Raw genomic sequence first — 18,396 nt, forward strand, 5'->3', positions numbered from 1 at the left:
GGAGCAGGTGGGAGGATCCCTGACGGGGAAACAGGCTGAATGTTCCTACTGTCAGTTTGACCTCAAGTGTGGCACTCACTCCGCGACTGTGCGAGTGGAGAATCTGAACAGCCAACATTGCAGGAAGGCTGTGGCTGCACTGGGCAGCTCCCAGTATGAATGTCCAGAACTGTGTGTGTACATAAGGTACGAGGAGAAAACAGAATGTGAACCATAAACATGTTGGAATCTCCAGCGGGCCCAAAGAGCAAACAGCAGAGTCGGAAAATCATGTTGTAACACTACCAAACCGATCCCAGTAAAATATGAATCTTATTTACTCAAGAGTTTGTAAAGCACCAGTTGGTACCAGGAATTAGCCACTTGTTCAGACTTTACAGGTGTTTAGTGAGTGACTGTCAATGTATCATCATTGATGAGTCTGTTTATTTTTTGTTCTTGGTACCACAAAGTTGAATCACAACCTCTCAAAAACATTTTAAAAAACAGAACGTTAGAGCTTGTATGATTTATTCCAGGTCTGTTTTATTAGACTGCGTTCATTTTAGCTAGGTGAACTGAATAAGCTGCCATCTGAGTTGAGGATGCATGACATGGATTAGTTTTTTCAGCTGATGCCGATTACTGTTAATTACCTGCCTCTTATGGAAGATAAGCAATTATGTCATATTTTTGTTTTATAAAAATAATTCATGCTTACCTCAGGGTCAGAAAGATGAAAAATTGCATGTTGTCTTCCTCTAAAACTGTAAAAACCCCAACCATGACAACATGTTGTTTTTTTCTACATTAGAGTTGTCAAAAGTGTAAAAATATTGACACATATCAATGCTGAGTAATTCAAATAGTTCCAATACTTGTTTTTCGCAGTATCAGTACTCTAGTATTAGCTGGGTGGTTGACACATGCACTGCCGTAGTGCCCACATAGTCCCACCTAAATTAACTTAGATTCTGTTTTGCTTAACACTCAGGACGTAACCCTTATTATGTTTCTCTTTTCATAAAATTCTGCAATTTTATGCCCCCACTGTTGTTCAAATTTTTTCTTATGGTATTGAATATTGCTATTTTTCAAGGTATGGTATCTGCAGATCGAGGCCATGAGTCTGACAACAGCTTGCTATGCTTGTTCTTCTTTTTCCTCTTCCTCTTCTTTGTTTTTCTTCGTTTATTGGCTTAATGGCTGATGGCAAATCAACTTTAAAGGTGCATACCAAAAATGAAGCAATATCCTCTTGTGACCCACATCACTGGCCTTAATGTGGACAAGAGTCCTAAAAAAAATACATATGTTGAGAGTCCAGAAGAGGTGAAAATATTAAGTATTCTACAGGGAAGAAAAAGTGAAAAAGTAATATAGCAGGAATATATTTTTTTAAGCCGCCCAGGTTGGGAACCACTGCTGTAGACTAGTGTACACACTATAAGAAGATTAATGTAATATGTGTGTGTGTGATTTCCAGGTGTAACATCCAGGGCAGTGTGATCTGCAGTAACGCTGTCATCGGCCGAGGAGCAGACCTCAAATACTGTCTGGTGGGAAACGGACAGCAGATCGAACCAGAGGGTGAGGCATAAACACACACCCTGAAATATTTGATTCACACTCTTCTTCTTTTATTTTCTTGATTGTGCTTTGTATTTAATTTCTTCTCACAGTCATTGTCAGCATATGATGCCTCGAGAACCTTTCTCATTAGCTCAACTGAATGGACATTAGGTGTTAGGCATTAGAATGAATAAATACAAACAGCAGTTGACCATTTTGCATCCCCAAATTAGGTCACAAAGACACCGTACATTATTACATCATCCAGGAGAACAACTTTAAAAATGAATGAGTTCCAGGATGTTTTGTTGTTGCTGTTATTTTGTCCACCCTGTGCATTTCTCCGCACCTGACTCAGATAGGGTGTCCATGTATGTGTGTGGTATCTGTTTGTAAGTGCCAAGTGTTCGAGCCAACAGGGAAAGTTTCTTAATTCTGAAGTCTGTGTGATAGAGAGATTTGTCAAAGATTTTTTTATTTCCTTAATCCTCTTGTCCCCAAAGCTAGCTCGCTGTGTGTCGCTGTGTGTGTCGCTGTGTGTGTGTGTGTGTGTGTGTGTGTGTGTGTGTGTGTGTGTGTGTGTGTGTGTGTGTGTGTGTGTGTGTGTGTGTGTGTGTGTGTGTGTGTGTGTGTGTGTGTGTCACATTGATGGAGAGGTTAGAGAGCAGGGCCAGAACAGGACCACCCGGAATTCAACAGCAGCAGCCTCCAGCCACATCCAGCACACACACACACACACACACACACACACACACACACACACACGTATAGAGAAAGAGAGCGAGCTCGGCTACCAGACTGAGCAGCCTAATTGAGTGAACAACAGGGTGCTCTAAGGAACAACAGTGTGAATTTGAGCTAAACTTTCCTAAAAATGTTTGAAACCGTTGAGACTTTCTTGGAGGATCCAGCGAGCGATCGCTGCAACAAAACCGATCTCGCTTTAGCTTTTTTTTTTTTTTTGGCAAAGCAACAAGCTGCTAACATTATGATTTTGAACACTGGAAACTTGGACCCCTGGTAGCATAATTGTTTTGCATACACTGTATAGCCAAAGTTCAGTGACACAATTGCAAAGTTTCAGCCTCTTTTTGTCTTTGATGGACAGAAAATCTCTGATACAGACACATTGTTGTTTCATTGTGTTTTTACTCTTTGATTATTAATCCTTAATCTATTCTTGTGTCTTTGGTATACATTTTAAAAAGCATCTACTGTATATAGTCAAGTGAAGTCAAGTTTATTCAAAGTTCAAATAGACAGCTTTTCAACATTTGCCCTCCCTAGTGTGTTTCCCTGTGGCATTACTGTTGGCACCGCTGTCTTAAAGACAGTGTTAGCAGCTTGGCTACTGCTAGCAGCCTGACTACTGTCCAAAGCAAAAAACAACCACAAGAATCCACTCAACAAACATGGGCGTGGTGTAGGAGGTTGTGATAATGTACCTGTTGAGAAAGAGGCAAAAGCGGAGCTGTAGATGACATGGGTCTGTGAGGCCATTAACCACATTTTCGATGATTTCTTGAGTACTTTCAGATGTCTGCGATCGTTCCAACTTCTTCTGCGTATCTTATTGTCGTCTCACGGGAACTATTGGCTACTCTGCCCCTCTGATTTCTGGTGACACTGCTCCATTTTATTCACATCTGTAACAACTTAGAGTTCAACTTAGACATAAATGAGCCTTAATACCTGACCAGAGGTGAAAAAGAGAGCAATGGGCAAATAAATGCTTGTTTTGTTAAATACATTTTCAATAATTACCTGGCATCATTACATTGACTATTGTACTTCAAAACATGCCTCAACAGTTTTTAGTAGGATCGCAGTGGCCAGTTTATTGATCGGTTAATCCCGATTGGGTCAGATTAGATTGATCCATGTAATACATTGAACCAAAGACAAACCGCCTTTTACTTTATATTCTATTGTAAGAAAGCACAGGATTGTCTCTCGCCACCAATCTAGCCGGCTGACCGTAGGCTGCTAAAGACATTACACACCCACTCCACTGCTGAAGCTGTTAGCAGCTCAGGACCACCCTGCCAGTTAGCCACACACACACACACACAGATACAGGTCTGTCAGGTGTTGATGTTTAAAAGATCCATACTGGGCACTTTGATAAATACACACATATGCATGCATTTAAACAGTCAGCATACATTGTAGACACACACACACACACACACACTATGTTTTTATCTAGTGTTGCATCCTGTTTAAATTTACCTGACAATCAGCTATATTTGGTGAGAATAAGACCAAAACATACGCCTTTTTTCTTCCCTTCTTTTGTTCATTCTTGCCAGAGTTGGTCTTGAATATTACCACTGGCCCAACAGGAGAAATACGTCAATGTATAGTCTAAATACATTTAAACACTTTATCAGTCACTGATGGATCAACAGGCCCAGATTGAGTAACCTTTCCTCCCTTTCTCACCCGTCACTCCCTCTCCTTGCCTCTCCTGCTGTCCCATGCTCCATTTGTCCTCCCCTCCACACAGCGGAGGATAAACTCGTTCCGAGCAACAGATTCCTTCACACTAAAACCTGTCTGTGTGGATGGAACATAACTCTCTGCCACCGTTTGCTTTGGATCAGCGTCGATGCTCGGAGATGGAGCGGTGGAGGGAGGAGCAGCGGCAGCTCTCCTCATGCTGAACTAGCTCTGGGTTGAGAGAGATAGCAGGAAAATGCTGGCAGACTCAGTTTAAAGCATCATCTATTTCTTTTCGTGAGGTTCAGGTAGCGGTCAGGGTGACCTAAGTCTTACCACACAGACGATTCTGGGACCGATTTCAAATAAAATTGAAGCACCATACAGTGGGTATGCATGTTGTAGCCCATTAATTACAAATTACATGTACATTTATTTCCCACCTGCCAGGCAGCCAGTCTTTTCCTTTCATTTAAGCCTGGTATTAAAATCAATGTGCTGAATTACTACTGGGTATCTCATTTGAGTAAATACTTCAGTGTCGGCTGCCAAACAATACTCTATATACTCTCAATAGTACCAGAAACTACTAAAAGATCATTCTCCAACATCCACATTTGATTATTAATTATTTTGTAGGCTTTATTTTGTTATAAATCAATCAGCTAACACATTGCTGTTTGACACCCAACTCAGAGTCCTTTTAGACGAGCCTTGCCAGTCGGCAGCCATCTTGGCAGCGCCCCTGTGCATTTATTTCAGGCTAACAAGGCCAGGCCACTCGAAATAATGCAGGTTTAATGTCTAATGTTTGAATAACCTCACCTTTCTTGGCAATTCTTTGCAGTTGTGTGATATTATCCGCTTGCAACCTTCGTCTTCACTGCCCTTGCAGGCTCATTGCTACTGAAACCACAGTCATTAATGGGGGCCGGCCAATAAAAACATAGCTCCTTAGCTCTGCTAGTAATCAAAATCATCACTCAGTACCTTTATGGGATAAAACGTCCAAAACAAGTGCATACATATTGTATAACTGTAACTTAAAGTTGAGGTGAAGTTGAGATTGCTTTTGTTTTCAGATGTTAGTCGGCGTCCCATGAATAGCTGCTTTTTATGATTTGACGTAAAATAAAAGTCAAGATATGTGTTCAGTGAAAAATGCTGTTTATTGATTATATCACCGTATATACTGTTTATTCTATCCATCGGCAGAATGTCTACGAAACACTGAATTCAGTATTTGCCCTGCCTAATCTTTCTTAACCGACAATAGCATCTACATATGGTTGAAATGTGTAGTAGACAGAAATGATTAAACCTCCTGTTGGCTGAAGGTGAAGACAGCTACAAAATGATCCTGCTTCACCACTACACTTTCTGTTAGTTTATCCGGTGTGTTTTGGTGGAGGTTTATGAACCTTAAGGGTCTGACAGATTTCTTCCAAAAATTAGATTTCAGTTCAAAACCACCCGAGGTTTCACTCAACAGCAGCACCTGCCTTTAATATAGTGTTTCCTTTCCTGTGCAAACGTATAAATTTCTCTCTCTTCCGCAGCCGAGAGGACTAACGAGGTCATCGTTGGAACGGACCAGCTGATGGAGATCTAGCTCCCTCAGGGAAGGAGTGGCATCACCTCATTAACCAATCAGAGAGCAGCGAGACATGAAGGACAACTAATAGACCGCCTGGATGCTGCTTCTAGACTTTCCTCGTGAGCTTTTTTGTACATTGTGTCCAAATAAAGACGATTGCTTCAACCCATTAATCAATGTGTTTGTGTGTGTTATGTTTTTTCTTCATCTTGCAGGAGTTTTAGTGACAGGCCTTCATCTCTTTGTCTGTCAGTTCTCAGTGGATCTTTGTAATTGTTTTACCACACTACTTATTATCAGATCGTTACTGTCTCCTAATAGCAGGTCTCAATTACTCAATTTCCCTTGTTTTGAGAGGGTGGAGCACAGGCTCGTACACGCTCAATGTGCATGGGGGTGTTTACACGTGCACACTGTGCAGCTGGGAAGACCAGAGATGGAGAAAAAAAGCAGTGGGAGGGGTGACCACAATGGCGTGGGGGTTAAGTTTATTTGTACACAAAAATGGTGTATGTGTAGGCCCCGGACCACCCAGCTTGATCCTGTATCAGTTAACACCGACACCCCGCCCTCACACACACACTCACACGAACGCAGCAGAGGAGGAAACTGACTCGCGGCTGACACTTTTCTCTCTTTCTTTTTTTTTCTCCTCTTCTTTCCCTCTCTGCTCCCTTTTCCGTCACAAGATTTATTGCATTCCTCCGGCAGAGCATTTCTTAAATTACAGGTTTGAAGTTCCTTAGTCACGAAGGAAGAGGATGAGGACAGGGATGTCTGTGGGGGTGCTTCATGTGTATGTGTGTGTGTGATTTACCGTCCTCTGTTTCCTATTGTGTCTGTGGCCTTGCAGGAGTCTTATAGACTGTCTCGTGTGGCCTGATTATGTGATGTCGCTGTGTGTGTGTGTGAGAAAGAGATTATGATGTCATGTCGTCCTCCATCTCCGCTGTCCTTTTCAATGGGATTGTTAGTCAGTTAGATGGTCCTTTTAAAAAACTGATGATGACTATTGTAGCTTTCATCTACACTAGACACCATTTATATTTATGTACTGTATACTGCATTCAATTTGTACTAATGCCGGATATACACCAAGTCATGTACTCATAAAAGCAGAAATGTGTAACTTCCCAAACTTTTCGGAAACAACCTTTTATGTGGAATTTTCTTATTTACAAAAATGTTAAGAAAGTTAGGATGCACTCCAGTTTTTCTTCTTTTGTGGGCCATTTTCATGATTTGTCACATCATGATCAGTTTACTTGTGTGGTACTCAGTGTGTGAAACAGTTGCGTAATGTCCTCTGTGGCTCCAGAGCAGCTTTCTGATGTCTGAGATTATAACTCAAGTCTGATGTCATTGGGGTTGTATTGGGTAGCTGCGTTACTGGCAGAATTTTCAATCTGGTCTCATAGAAAGAATATTTTTATACAACGCATTTGCAACAGCAGATATGTTTTGGAGGAAATATAATGCCACCTGATACATTTTCTATGAAGATTATCAGAAAACTGTTGTTAATGCATAAATGTATAGTTTTTTTTATGTCACTGTTCACAAACAATGAAATATTTTGTAAACCTTTTGTTAAGCAATTGTTAAATGAAAAGTTGCAACTGATGTTTAACACACTTTGTAAATGATTAATAAATAGTGTAGTTCATCTATATCAACATTTTTTTGGTTAACCCTTTGATAAGTTGCAGCTGGTGTTCATAAATCCTTACAATTGCTTAATAAAATGTTTATAAAGCATTTCATTGCCTTTAGCATAAAGCTAACCACAGACGGGGACACAATATAACCAACATAATTGTGAGCAAAACTTAGTCATATATAAACATAATATCTAGGAGAGACAACATGCATTTAAATGTTTAAGTATTCAAATCAAAATACACTTAAAGTACAAATGTACTCACTGTGCAGAATGGCATACTTCAGAATAATGTATATTATGTCACATGGGATTGTAATATTGGATTATAAGTATTGATGCATTAATGTGTTCATCACATAAATGTTGACGCTAACAAGCGTTTTAGCTTAATCTATAATATTACATCATAATTTGTTTATTGATTTTATTTTGTATTAAACTAAATCTGTTATGTAACTAGCAACAACTGTTGTCAAATAAATATAGTGGACTAAAAAGTACAATATTTGCCTCTGAACTGCATTGGAGTCAAAGAAGAGAGTAGCAGAAAATGGAAATATTCAAGTGAAGTACAAGTACTTTAAAACTGTATTTAAGTATAGTAGTGAGTAAATGTACGTGGTGACTTTCCACCATTGAAAATCAGGATATCTCAGGTTTCAATTTCACCAATTTCACCTGTCTAAGCAGGTTTTGAATATATTATTTACAAAGCGAGAAAGAGCATAATGAAGTCAACTAAAGCCCGACAGAATGCTCCTAAAGTGTTGTTGATGTACTCTGTTTTCCCACAATGCAAAGGACAAAGAAAAAGCTGCTTACAGCTGGAAAAATTTAGATTGTGTGGTGGTGGGACAGTTCACCACACTCAAAGATCTTGAAAAACAAAAGAAAAAATCAGAAGGAAGATATTTTTTTCTCTTTATAAAGTTTAATTGGCAGTGACCTACATTTATTAACATTGTTTGTTATTTATACAACGGTTTCAACATACAGTGATGATTAGCACGTGGTATGCATTGAGATATAGCTGAGAGTCTATAAGTCCAGCTGTGTAAGCAAAGTATAAAAAGCCATCAACCTGATTAAGTTTGGAGTCGACGCTTATTGTTTGCATTGTGGACCGGATCAGGTGCGAGCCCACAAAACAAGGCGATTTCAGAAATCATAACAGGTTTCGGCTTTAAACTGTGCGATGGAATGAGTGGCACTTTAATTTGACTGGTTTCCTTTACAAGAATACATTTCATAAATGTGGGTCCTGAGCTGAAAAGATGAACTGCTACAGAAACAAAGTATTCTTTTTAAGGCCATTTGGGCCCCACCACAGGACTGTCTTCCCAGTGTGTTTACTGTAGATGTGGCTTCAGCTCACAGACTGAAATACTTCATAGTTCAGTACTTTTCCATGCCCTTTGTCTCTTACCTGTGTTCATCCTCCTGTTGCATTCTTTAGTTTTACAAATTGTACTCTGAAATGTGCTTAAAATCAAGATCGTTTAAGACTTCCTGTAGTTGTTTTTCTACTCTTTCACTTACCTGCGTTTTCCTGTACGTGCACTACATTTGAAGATGTTTTTTCATAGTTACTCACTCCTCTCGAAATTACAAATTTTAATCACAAAAAGACAGTCTTTTTTTGTGTAATTTTGCGACCTGCTGTTGCCATTTTCCTCAGACACTAAGAGTGTCAGGATGGGCAGGTGAAAGACGACATTTGTCACCTGAGTTTTGAGCCAAAAATCATGAAAACCACAGTTAAGTCTGGTGCTCTCTGTCCTGGCTGTGTTAACCTTTTTAGCGGTCTCACACTCTGACCTCTCTCTTCAACCACATGATGAGATCTGGCAGCCGGGTGTGTTTGGGTAGAGGTTTGTGTATTTATACAACGACCCCAGAGTCCCCTCAATACAACGCCACCATGGCTGAGCCCGTCTTCCTGCACACACGTGTTTGCTGCGCACACATGTGCAGACTTACCTGTGTGTGACCGTTGTTAATCCTCTGTCGCACAAACTAACCGACGCTGCCTCACACCCCCTTTTGAGTGAGTGCATGCATGCGCTCGTGTGCACACATGCGTACACAAATGTGCGTGTTTGCTTTGCAGATCTGGAGATCAGATGTCAGGCCACGGATCATATATCAGGCTGTCTGTCCTGTGGCTCTGCGTGGAATTTTTTGACATCTCCTCAGAAGATTTTCATCTAATTATGCATCCCAAACAAATCCATCGAACACCAGAGAGACGAGAAGTCATCTGTTAAATAAAACATTTTTCTGCACAGATTATCATCAGTTACCCGTTTTACTGGCGGCACATTTGTTTTAAAAAGGGTGAAATCTAGCATGGGAGTAAACGAAGATGCCCCTGAACCATCTCCTGTGAGTAAAAATGGCTTCTTTTATGAATTTAGGAGCCTTAAAATCTGTTTCTCTTGTGTTTAGTCTTGTCTGTGGTGCGTGTTCCTGTGAAATGTGTCGTTTTTTTCTGTCCGTGTGCAGTCTGGATGATTAAGAGATCACTTTTTTAGCACATTAATGTCATTAGAAGTCGACAGAAGTCTTGAGATTAAAAGGCTTGTTCACATCAAAGTTTTTTCAGAGTCCGGGAAGGGACCCAAAGCGGGCTGGGAAAAATTCAAATGGTTGTCAGCATTTTAAGCTTTTAGTCAAGATAAATGCATTATATGACCCTTTTGGACATGTTATCTTGACTTTTGTGTCTCACATGTATCTCCAACACACAGTTTACTAAATCAAATACAGCTGGTTAAAGGATCCGTTTTCCCAAATCACAAAAAAACATATTATCCCACTTATAACAAGTGGTGTCTGGCCATGAAGAATTTTGTTTTATGGGCCGCAGGATTTGGGGCTTTTTTTATATTCACCTCCACCACTTGAATATAATGGAGACAAATTGAATTTTGTGCGTGATGGACAAAGTATTACAAAAATTACATTAAAGAATACGCATTTTTCATGAAACGGTGTGCCAGTTGCTCTAAATAACTCAAAGATCCAACTGTGTGACTGGCGATAGCTTTTCTTGGAGCTACTTTCCTGTGAGGAAGAAGTTGCAAATACAAACTGTCCAAAGTAAAGTCTGTGGGTTATCTAGAGAGAGCGAGATAAAGTTTGAGAGTGTTTGACCTTCCTCCAGTTTGATTTATGAAGTGAGACGTAGGCTCGGAAACAACCAAACAATGAAGTTTAGGAACAGAAAATGTGCAACCAAATAGTTTGGCTGGTGTTTCTTTTCCTTGTTCCAGTCGAATACAACAAACATTAACTCTTTTAGTGGTGGCACAGCGGTGGGTCAGTCATAACAAGCTACTAAACCAAGAGAGGTTAGTTTAAGGTTTTAATGGAGGCCTCAAAGGTTCAAAACATAGCAAATATGTCTTGTTGGAATTTTGCGGAGCTGTTTGTAAAATGATGCACAAGACCGAAGCTTTGGATTTGAAAACATCTCACAGCTTCAACGGATAGTTGGAGCAATCGTATACAGAATATACAGTATGTATGCTGGACTGCCAGTCTGTGGGCAATTTAATCTGAACTTGAGTTTGAGGAGTATTGAAATACATACAGATACATTCAGTAACAAAAAGGGGATTACTAACAGGATTACATTTTTGAAAAATACACAATGATATACCACTCTGTTAACGTGCACATGTACACACGACATCACTTCACGAGTCTCACACAACATCACTAAAGTCTCGAGTGAAACCAGATACACAAGTCTGTATTCTACACACTCGTCATTAAAGTTAAATAAAAGTCATTTTATGGATATTTATTTTCTCTTGTCTTTATTTGATATGTTTGGTCTTGTGGTAATCCAAAAGTAACGGAAAGTAATCAAGTTACATTACTTTAACACTGTAACACTTGAATTACGTTACTGACTACATTTTTTAACAGGTAATTAGTAACTGTATCCGATTACATTTTTAATGTAACCCTCCCAACCCTGATGTAACTAAGTATATATACTCAAGTACTGTACTTAAGTATAATTCTGAGATACTTGTATTTCCATTTTCTGCTACTTTATACTTCCACTCTATTTGAGAAGCAAATATTGTACTTTGTAGTCTTTGACATTTACTTGATATCTTTAGTTACCAGTTACTTTGCAGCTTGTATGCTACATTAGAGCTAAAGAAGCACATTTTGAAACTGATTTATTTAATCTGCAATCTGATTAAAAAGAGAAAACACTTATTCCGATAATTGTTATGGAATCTGACCATCAGTTGATGCCTAGTGTAAAGTATATACATTTAAATATAAGTGTAATTTACTTTGATTAATGAGATCTAAGTACATTTATTGCCAGAAAATGACTTGAGGCTAAAGTACATTTAATTTCAGATACTTGAAGACTTTTACTCAATTATTTGTATGGGTGACTTTCACTTTTTTACATTTTTTCATTTCAACCTTTATTTAAGATTCTCTGAGAAATCATTGATGATGGCCCTTGTCTACAATGATGCTGAGATTACACCACGGAAATACAAATATACAAATCAGCAACCCGTATCAGCTAAAATAGTTATACATACAGGTCAACTCACTCAATATAAGCAGTTACAGGCTGGTGGTGGATGATTATTACCAATTTTAACAAAATACTGTTAATTTTACTCAAGTTTGACTTTTGGCTACTTTTTACAATGGTTTTAACAATCTTACAGCCAAGCAACAAAACTAGAAAATGTTTTTTTAAGGGCTGAAACATGAACATGTTGAGCGCCCCCACACATGCTCATGTCTGAGACATCCTCTCTGAATACGTGATGTCTCACTTTTGCTCCTGCTTGAACCTTCAGGGGGGGAAATATTAAATAACCAGCCTTTTAGTCCCGGACAGATGGGTTGAGATGGATGGTGGAGACAAATGTGCGATACATGGACATACACAGATGCACAGAGAGGTGGGGTGGAGTCTGAGCTCTTGGTTTGGGGTGGAGGGGTAGGGGGTGGGGGGGGTTGGCTGAGTAGCTGGGTGGCTTCATGGCTTGAGGGCTGATCGTGGGTGAGCAGAAGAGAGAGAGCATGAGAGAGAGAGCAAGCAGGCCACCCAAGTGGCAGTCAGTCAGAAACCTGTGTGTGTTTGCTGCTGACCCCTACACATTAGCACAACACTTCCTCAATTTGTCTTCTGTGTTCTCCGGCCACAAATGAATTTCCTCCCTCCCTCTTTTTTTTTTCCACACACACACTACCTTTCAAGATGCCACCCCCCCCCCCCCCCCCCCCTCCTCCCAAACACACACACACACACACACACACACACCAAGCACCACCCCATCTCTAACTTAAACATATGAATACATACACACAAACACTCTTTTTTTACAAGCTTTAGAGATACAACAGTTGCTTACGTTGCTCAACCAACAAAGAGTGTGTGTGGTATAACAACCGCAGTGACATGCCTCACACACTCACACACACACACACACACACACACACACTGAGCCAGATATCCCTGTCTGTCACTGTGGAGGCCCCCAGCTAATTAACTAAACATTGACTGGGTGGCTGATTGGGATCACGTCTTTAAATTGCTTTCACTATAAAATCACAGGAAGAAGCGAGCGAGTGACCTGCTTTACACCCGCAGGTGACCTCTTCTCTCTAATCTTATTAGGCCGAGTGTTTATAACACCGACAGCTGTAACTGCAAACACATTGGCTATTCCAAATCATTAAAATAAACTTTTTTCTGGTACAATTATGTTTACTTTTTCTTGAACTGCAATCACACACCCTTAAAATCACTTTATCCTGTTCAGTTTTCCACCACATTTAAAGACAGTTTTGGAACTTTTGTTTTTATTTCTATTTTTCCTTTAATTTGTCCATGTGCATTACGGAAAACAGCTAATGCCGACCAAACCTGCACTGAACTGAACTAATGAGCTTAAATAGCTTTTGATTTTAAGAGGTTTAGTATCGTGAATGCAAAAGACATCAAAGGTGCACTATGTAGTTTTGGGGAAGAACTTTTAATCAAAGAGAAAGATCTTCATTGATTTTTTTATGCTGAAACAAACTAAATAAACAAACTCTCCTCGTTGACTGAATAAGCTGAATAAACAAACGGACCTTAAAGGACAACACAATTTCATACTGATTTACTTTGTTTATTTTTGGCGGACCCCACCACCTTTCCAGGACCTTATTTTCCTCTGAGAACAGCTTGTTTATTCAGTTATGGGAAAATAAATATTTCTACGTCTATATTATTGCATCATTAATATTGTAAATATTAGAATTCTGCTACATAAAACTACATAGTGCCCCTTTAAAAATGGAAAATTCCTGCATGAGTAAAAAAAATTATGCTTATTTTCCTACTTTCCAACTACAGTTCTTCAAAAAAAAAAAATTATGATTTCTGTCACTGAAAAATATAGATAATAAGAATTATGGGTGACACTTCATAATTACCATCATTAATAAATGGTAAAGGTGTAAAGGTTTATAAACAGACACCCAAATAATCTTTATAGATGGACTACACAGTATTTATTAAGCATCTACAAAGTATTAGAAATATTGCTTAATAAATGGTTTATAAAGCATTTAATTGTTTGTTAACAGTGAAATAACTATAAAGTAAAGTTTAATTAACTATACATTTACCATTTATTAATGATGGTTGTTATGAGGTGCTTGTATTAAGTAAAAAATGTCCTAAAAACTCTTTGAAATATTACTTTCTTGGAAGATATTTTGACTATAGATTAGACAAATATCATTGAGGACAGCTGTATGTTTTGTTTGCACTGGAGCTTCATCGTTTGTAACAGATCACAATAGTGCCGGAGCTTATACCACTGCAGCTATGTTTGCTCACATATACTCTCTCTCTCACACACACACACATAGCTGCGAGGTTTTCTTTTAAAGCTACAGGTCTGAGTTTGCATTACCACCTGCTAGCAGCGTCTGACAATACCTCTGTTACAACCACACAAACAAAGACTTAAAGAAAAGTGTGTTTCTCTGTCTCTCTCTGTGTTTTGTGTGTTTTTCCCCCAGAAAGGCAACCATTCATTACGATGACAAAGGGCTAAAGAAATGCATTATCATAATTAATCTTGTGCGAGACTGTGGGTGGCAGCTTCGACTCGGAGACTGACAGAGGTGCTCAATGCACAAAGTGTCTCTTCTGCTACCAGGCAACTTTTTTTTTTTTTTTTGCCTTTTCACTGATGTCTGAGAAACATAATGTAATTATAGACTTGTAAAGTTGAAAAACATCTTATGGGTTTTCCCAACTCTATGTAAGATGACTCTGTGAACTTTAAATCAGACATCCAGGATGAAAATGTTTTATGGCAGAAAAAAGTGCAAAAGGTTTTTGGTTCATTTGGCGCATATTTTCTCCCATTTTCAAACAGCTTTATCTCTCTAGTCAGCCGGATCATAGCCAAATGTTCTGCTCGGTTATCATGAAAATGATTTGTTCATTTGGATAAGACTTTACCCAAAATGTGTTTGTGATTTGTTTCCTTTTTGTGTGTGTTTTTACAGGGGATTTTTTTTTTTTTTTTTTTTTTTTGTTACATCTCAGTCTTTTTTAAGAGCTCAGTCTATGTGATGTTTGATGCTTTAAAGTGGTTTGCATAATGGATTTATAGTAATTTGCCCTCACACATAGATAAGTATACCCAGGGTGTAATGAGAGGGTGAATAAATGATCATTCTACCACCTCAATCGCCTTCAGATTGCACAGTGATTGTATAGTTTGAATATGGTCTTTATCTTAATTCCAGACCTGCATCAAAAATCATCTATCTACAACTTTTTTCCAGATTTTTGGGAAGGGAAGGAGATGGGATGAAGCGTTTATCCTGGATGTAATAGCGTTGAAACTTTGTGCTCTATACATATCATCCCTCCTGTCTTGTTGATCGAGGCACAGCTTCAATTAGATGCTATAATACATGTAAACAATCATGAGCAAGTGAAGAAATCTTCCTTAGAATATACTCGACTATGTGATCTTGGTCCCACTACAAACTGGACATATGAGGAGAACACGCTGGTATAACATTACGCAGTTCACTGAGACACAAAGAAGGCTTTAAAAGAGAACCCCTTGTGATGTAACGTTCTCCTTTAATAGTAAAAGTTTGATTTTTCCTTTTATATGTGGGAACTTAGACATGTGCTATAGACATCCCTTGTTTCCAGTTGTTCTGTATCTAATCAGCTGAGTTTTTCATTTGGCATCTTGTTTCATGTAATTGATCACTTTTTCAACATATTTCTTGTAACTCTCGAATGAAAAGTTCATCCTTCATTGACTTAATGTTCTTAACAGTATCAGGCTGTTACTCTTACTCTCCCGGGAGGATCCTCTTCACATAAAATTCTTCTTATTGCCTCCTACAAGCTAAACTTTTGTTCCTCGTGTAACCTCCTTAATGTTCCCCAGATACACAGCACTGTTGATTGGAATAACATATCGCATAATGACTGTTGTTCCAGTAAAAAAAATGAAAATAAAATTGTAGCACTTTATATCAGGGTACAACTATTGCAAGCACATTGACTCTATTAATCATTATAAAGCACCTATTAATGTCTTATTCTGCATGACCACAGTCTACAAGTTAAGATTTATGAGTTTTCGCTCTATAACCTCATGAGTACTGCTTCTTGATGAGTAAGGAAGTTGCTGTACATGAGTATAGGAGCTCAGATGCCAGGATAAAATGTATGTTTCCTACAAATCTTGGATACGTTCACATTTGTATGTGTCATGCGCTACGTACCAAATCGACATTTCCACAAAACATGTCATGTCATATTCACTTTTATGACCTGTCATATCGGGAGGTGGAGGGGATGGTGGTATAGTTACAGGCAAGAAGGTTTCCGAGACAATGGCCGCAGTTTGAGACTTTCAACATTTGTAAGCATGACATTGTTAAGGAGACCTCGAGACAATTTCCAGCTGTGTTTGTGGTGACAAAACTGGTTTGATGAGACCTTGGGACCTCGTATTTTGAGCCAAAACATGAATCTTTTCCGAACCCTGACCAATTGTTTTTTGTGCCTCGACCTAACCTGACCATGAGCACTAGTTTTCACATCATTCATATGAAAATTGAACCCAAAGAAATATAAAGTTGCAACATATTGGTGGTTTTCAGAAACACACACTGCCAACATTATTTATTTCTATTGTTTTGGTGAATGGGTTGGAACACACATTGTAACACAAGAATAGGCATAATCATACATGCATACATCTTATGTAACAAAACACAAACCTGCAAGTGTTCATAGTAAATAACTTGACTTTCTAACTAAAAGTGAGGTCTTGCTAATAACTGTCAAAGTGTCAAACAGCTAGTATATTAAGTTTGTCATGTTTCATGCTTCTTCACGTGCAATCACAAAGCAGTAATTAAGAGGTTGAGTTTAACTTAAGTAAATGTAAATGTAAGTAAATGGCCTAGTAGTTTTAGAAAATAGTCATGCACATTAGGCATTAATAAGTTCTTTATAATGACTGCTGAAGAGCCAATATTATATATAGTGTTAACAAAATAAACTTTATACGTATACTGTATCTTTCTACTCTATACAATCATCCACTTTCACTTATTCTTTGTGAGAGCAGAAGAAGAAATGCAGTCGTGAGCAGTCTCACAGCCTCTCTCCTCGATAAATAAACTCTGCGGGCCTGAACCCTGGGCGTCTCGGCTGTTGTGCGACGGCTGAGTGCCAGAGCGGTTCCGTAGCTCTGCCTATAGCGCAGACAGAACCCCGGACGGACAGCCAGCCATGCATGCATGGATGAACGGATGGATGGATGGAGTCGCTGGGGAGACATGAAATGGAGGAATGGAGATAGGAGGGGGGAGAGGGAGGAGGAAGAGCTGGAGTGGAGAAGCAGATGAAACAGAGGGAAAGACGAAGGTGTTGGGAAGAAAATGAGAAATTAAAGGAAGAGTAGAGGAGATAAAGCGAGGAAGGGATGGAGGGGTGTATGGATGGATGTATGGAGGGAGGGGGGAACATGTGGGACACAGGACATGGGAGAGAGGGAGACAGCGCTTGGGCGGTTTGTGTTTGGAGGCTGGGGCAGTGTGATGGCAGATATCTGCACAGCGCATGGTCATCTCAGATGGTTTATTTATCCAAGGCCTCCAGACCAGGCCTCGGACCTCCCTGAGTTTGTTAGGCTTGAAGGGGCCCCCTACCACACAACCCAATTCTTCACATTCCACATTAGCTCCCATTTCCAGCTGCCTGTTTCCCTCTACCACTCAACCCGACCCAACCCAGTCCAGGCAAACCATACCCAGTTCCAGCAAAGTGGAAAAACAGGCCGGACAGTGCCACTGTAGAAACATGAGCGGGTTATAAGAACGTGTAGTCATCTCTGGTTTTGAACAGATGGATGATAAGTATATGTGTTGGTGAGTCATTTGACTTCTGCAGAGGTAAATGAGAAGTTAACGACAGTGTCTGTGATCCTCCATTTCGTTTTGTCAAGATATAACAAGAGACATGAGGACACACTCTTGCTTTATCTCTTCCCAAAACTGCATCTCTAACTGAATCCTTGTTGCTTTTTTGTAACCAAATAACCAGATTTATTCATTTAGTGTAGGAACACCAAAGGAGAAGATCTGAAATAAAAGGTTCGACAAGGATCATAATGATAAAAGAAAGTTACCCCAATTTTTGACATTGAGGGAGCCCTTTAATTTATCTTATTAGCCTAACTTGTCCAAAAGGTTTGTTTATTTTGCCATAAGTGGTGACTTGAAGTCTTTTACTCTTGACCCTGCTTTCAGTTAAAAAGCATACTTTTGAAGCAAATAAAACAATTTAGAGCTATCAGTTTCTATATTGTAATGATCGTCTGTGGTGGAAGAAGTATTCAGATATCACACTTAAGGAAAAAATCGCCCAAAAATGGAACTTTAGTCATTATCTACTCACCCTCACTGTCGATGGAAAGTCGGGTGAAGATTCGTAGTCCACAAAACATTTCTGGAGCTTCACAGCAAAACAGCACACATTGCAGCAGAATTCTCCTAAACAAGTGAAGTAGACGGGGACTAAAAAAAAAAGCTTGTCGGAGGC

General features: G+C 39.2%; 1 protein-coding gene across 1 annotated transcript in view; it reads left to right on the forward strand.

Annotated features, from left to right (window-relative positions):
• The window catches only part of eif2b3 (eukaryotic translation initiation factor 2B, subunit 3 gamma), a 32,401-nt gene extending 26,638 nt beyond the window's left edge, over positions 1–5,763 (forward strand). Inside the window, exons 11-12 of the mRNA XM_073491938.1 lie at positions 1,466–1,569; positions 5,553–5,763. Coding sequence (XP_073348039.1) covers positions 1,466–1,569; positions 5,553–5,605 — 157 coding nt within the window. The 3' untranslated portion in view covers positions 5,606–5,763. The remainder of the gene's footprint in view (positions 1–1,465; positions 1,570–5,552) is intronic.
• Positions 5,764–18,396: the final 12,633 nt, after the last annotated feature.

The sequence above is a fragment of the Pagrus major genome, chromosome 21 (assembly GCF_040436345.1).
Source record: "Pagrus major chromosome 21, Pma_NU_1.0".
NCBI lineage: Eukaryota > Metazoa > Chordata > Actinopteri > Spariformes > Sparidae > Pagrus > Pagrus major.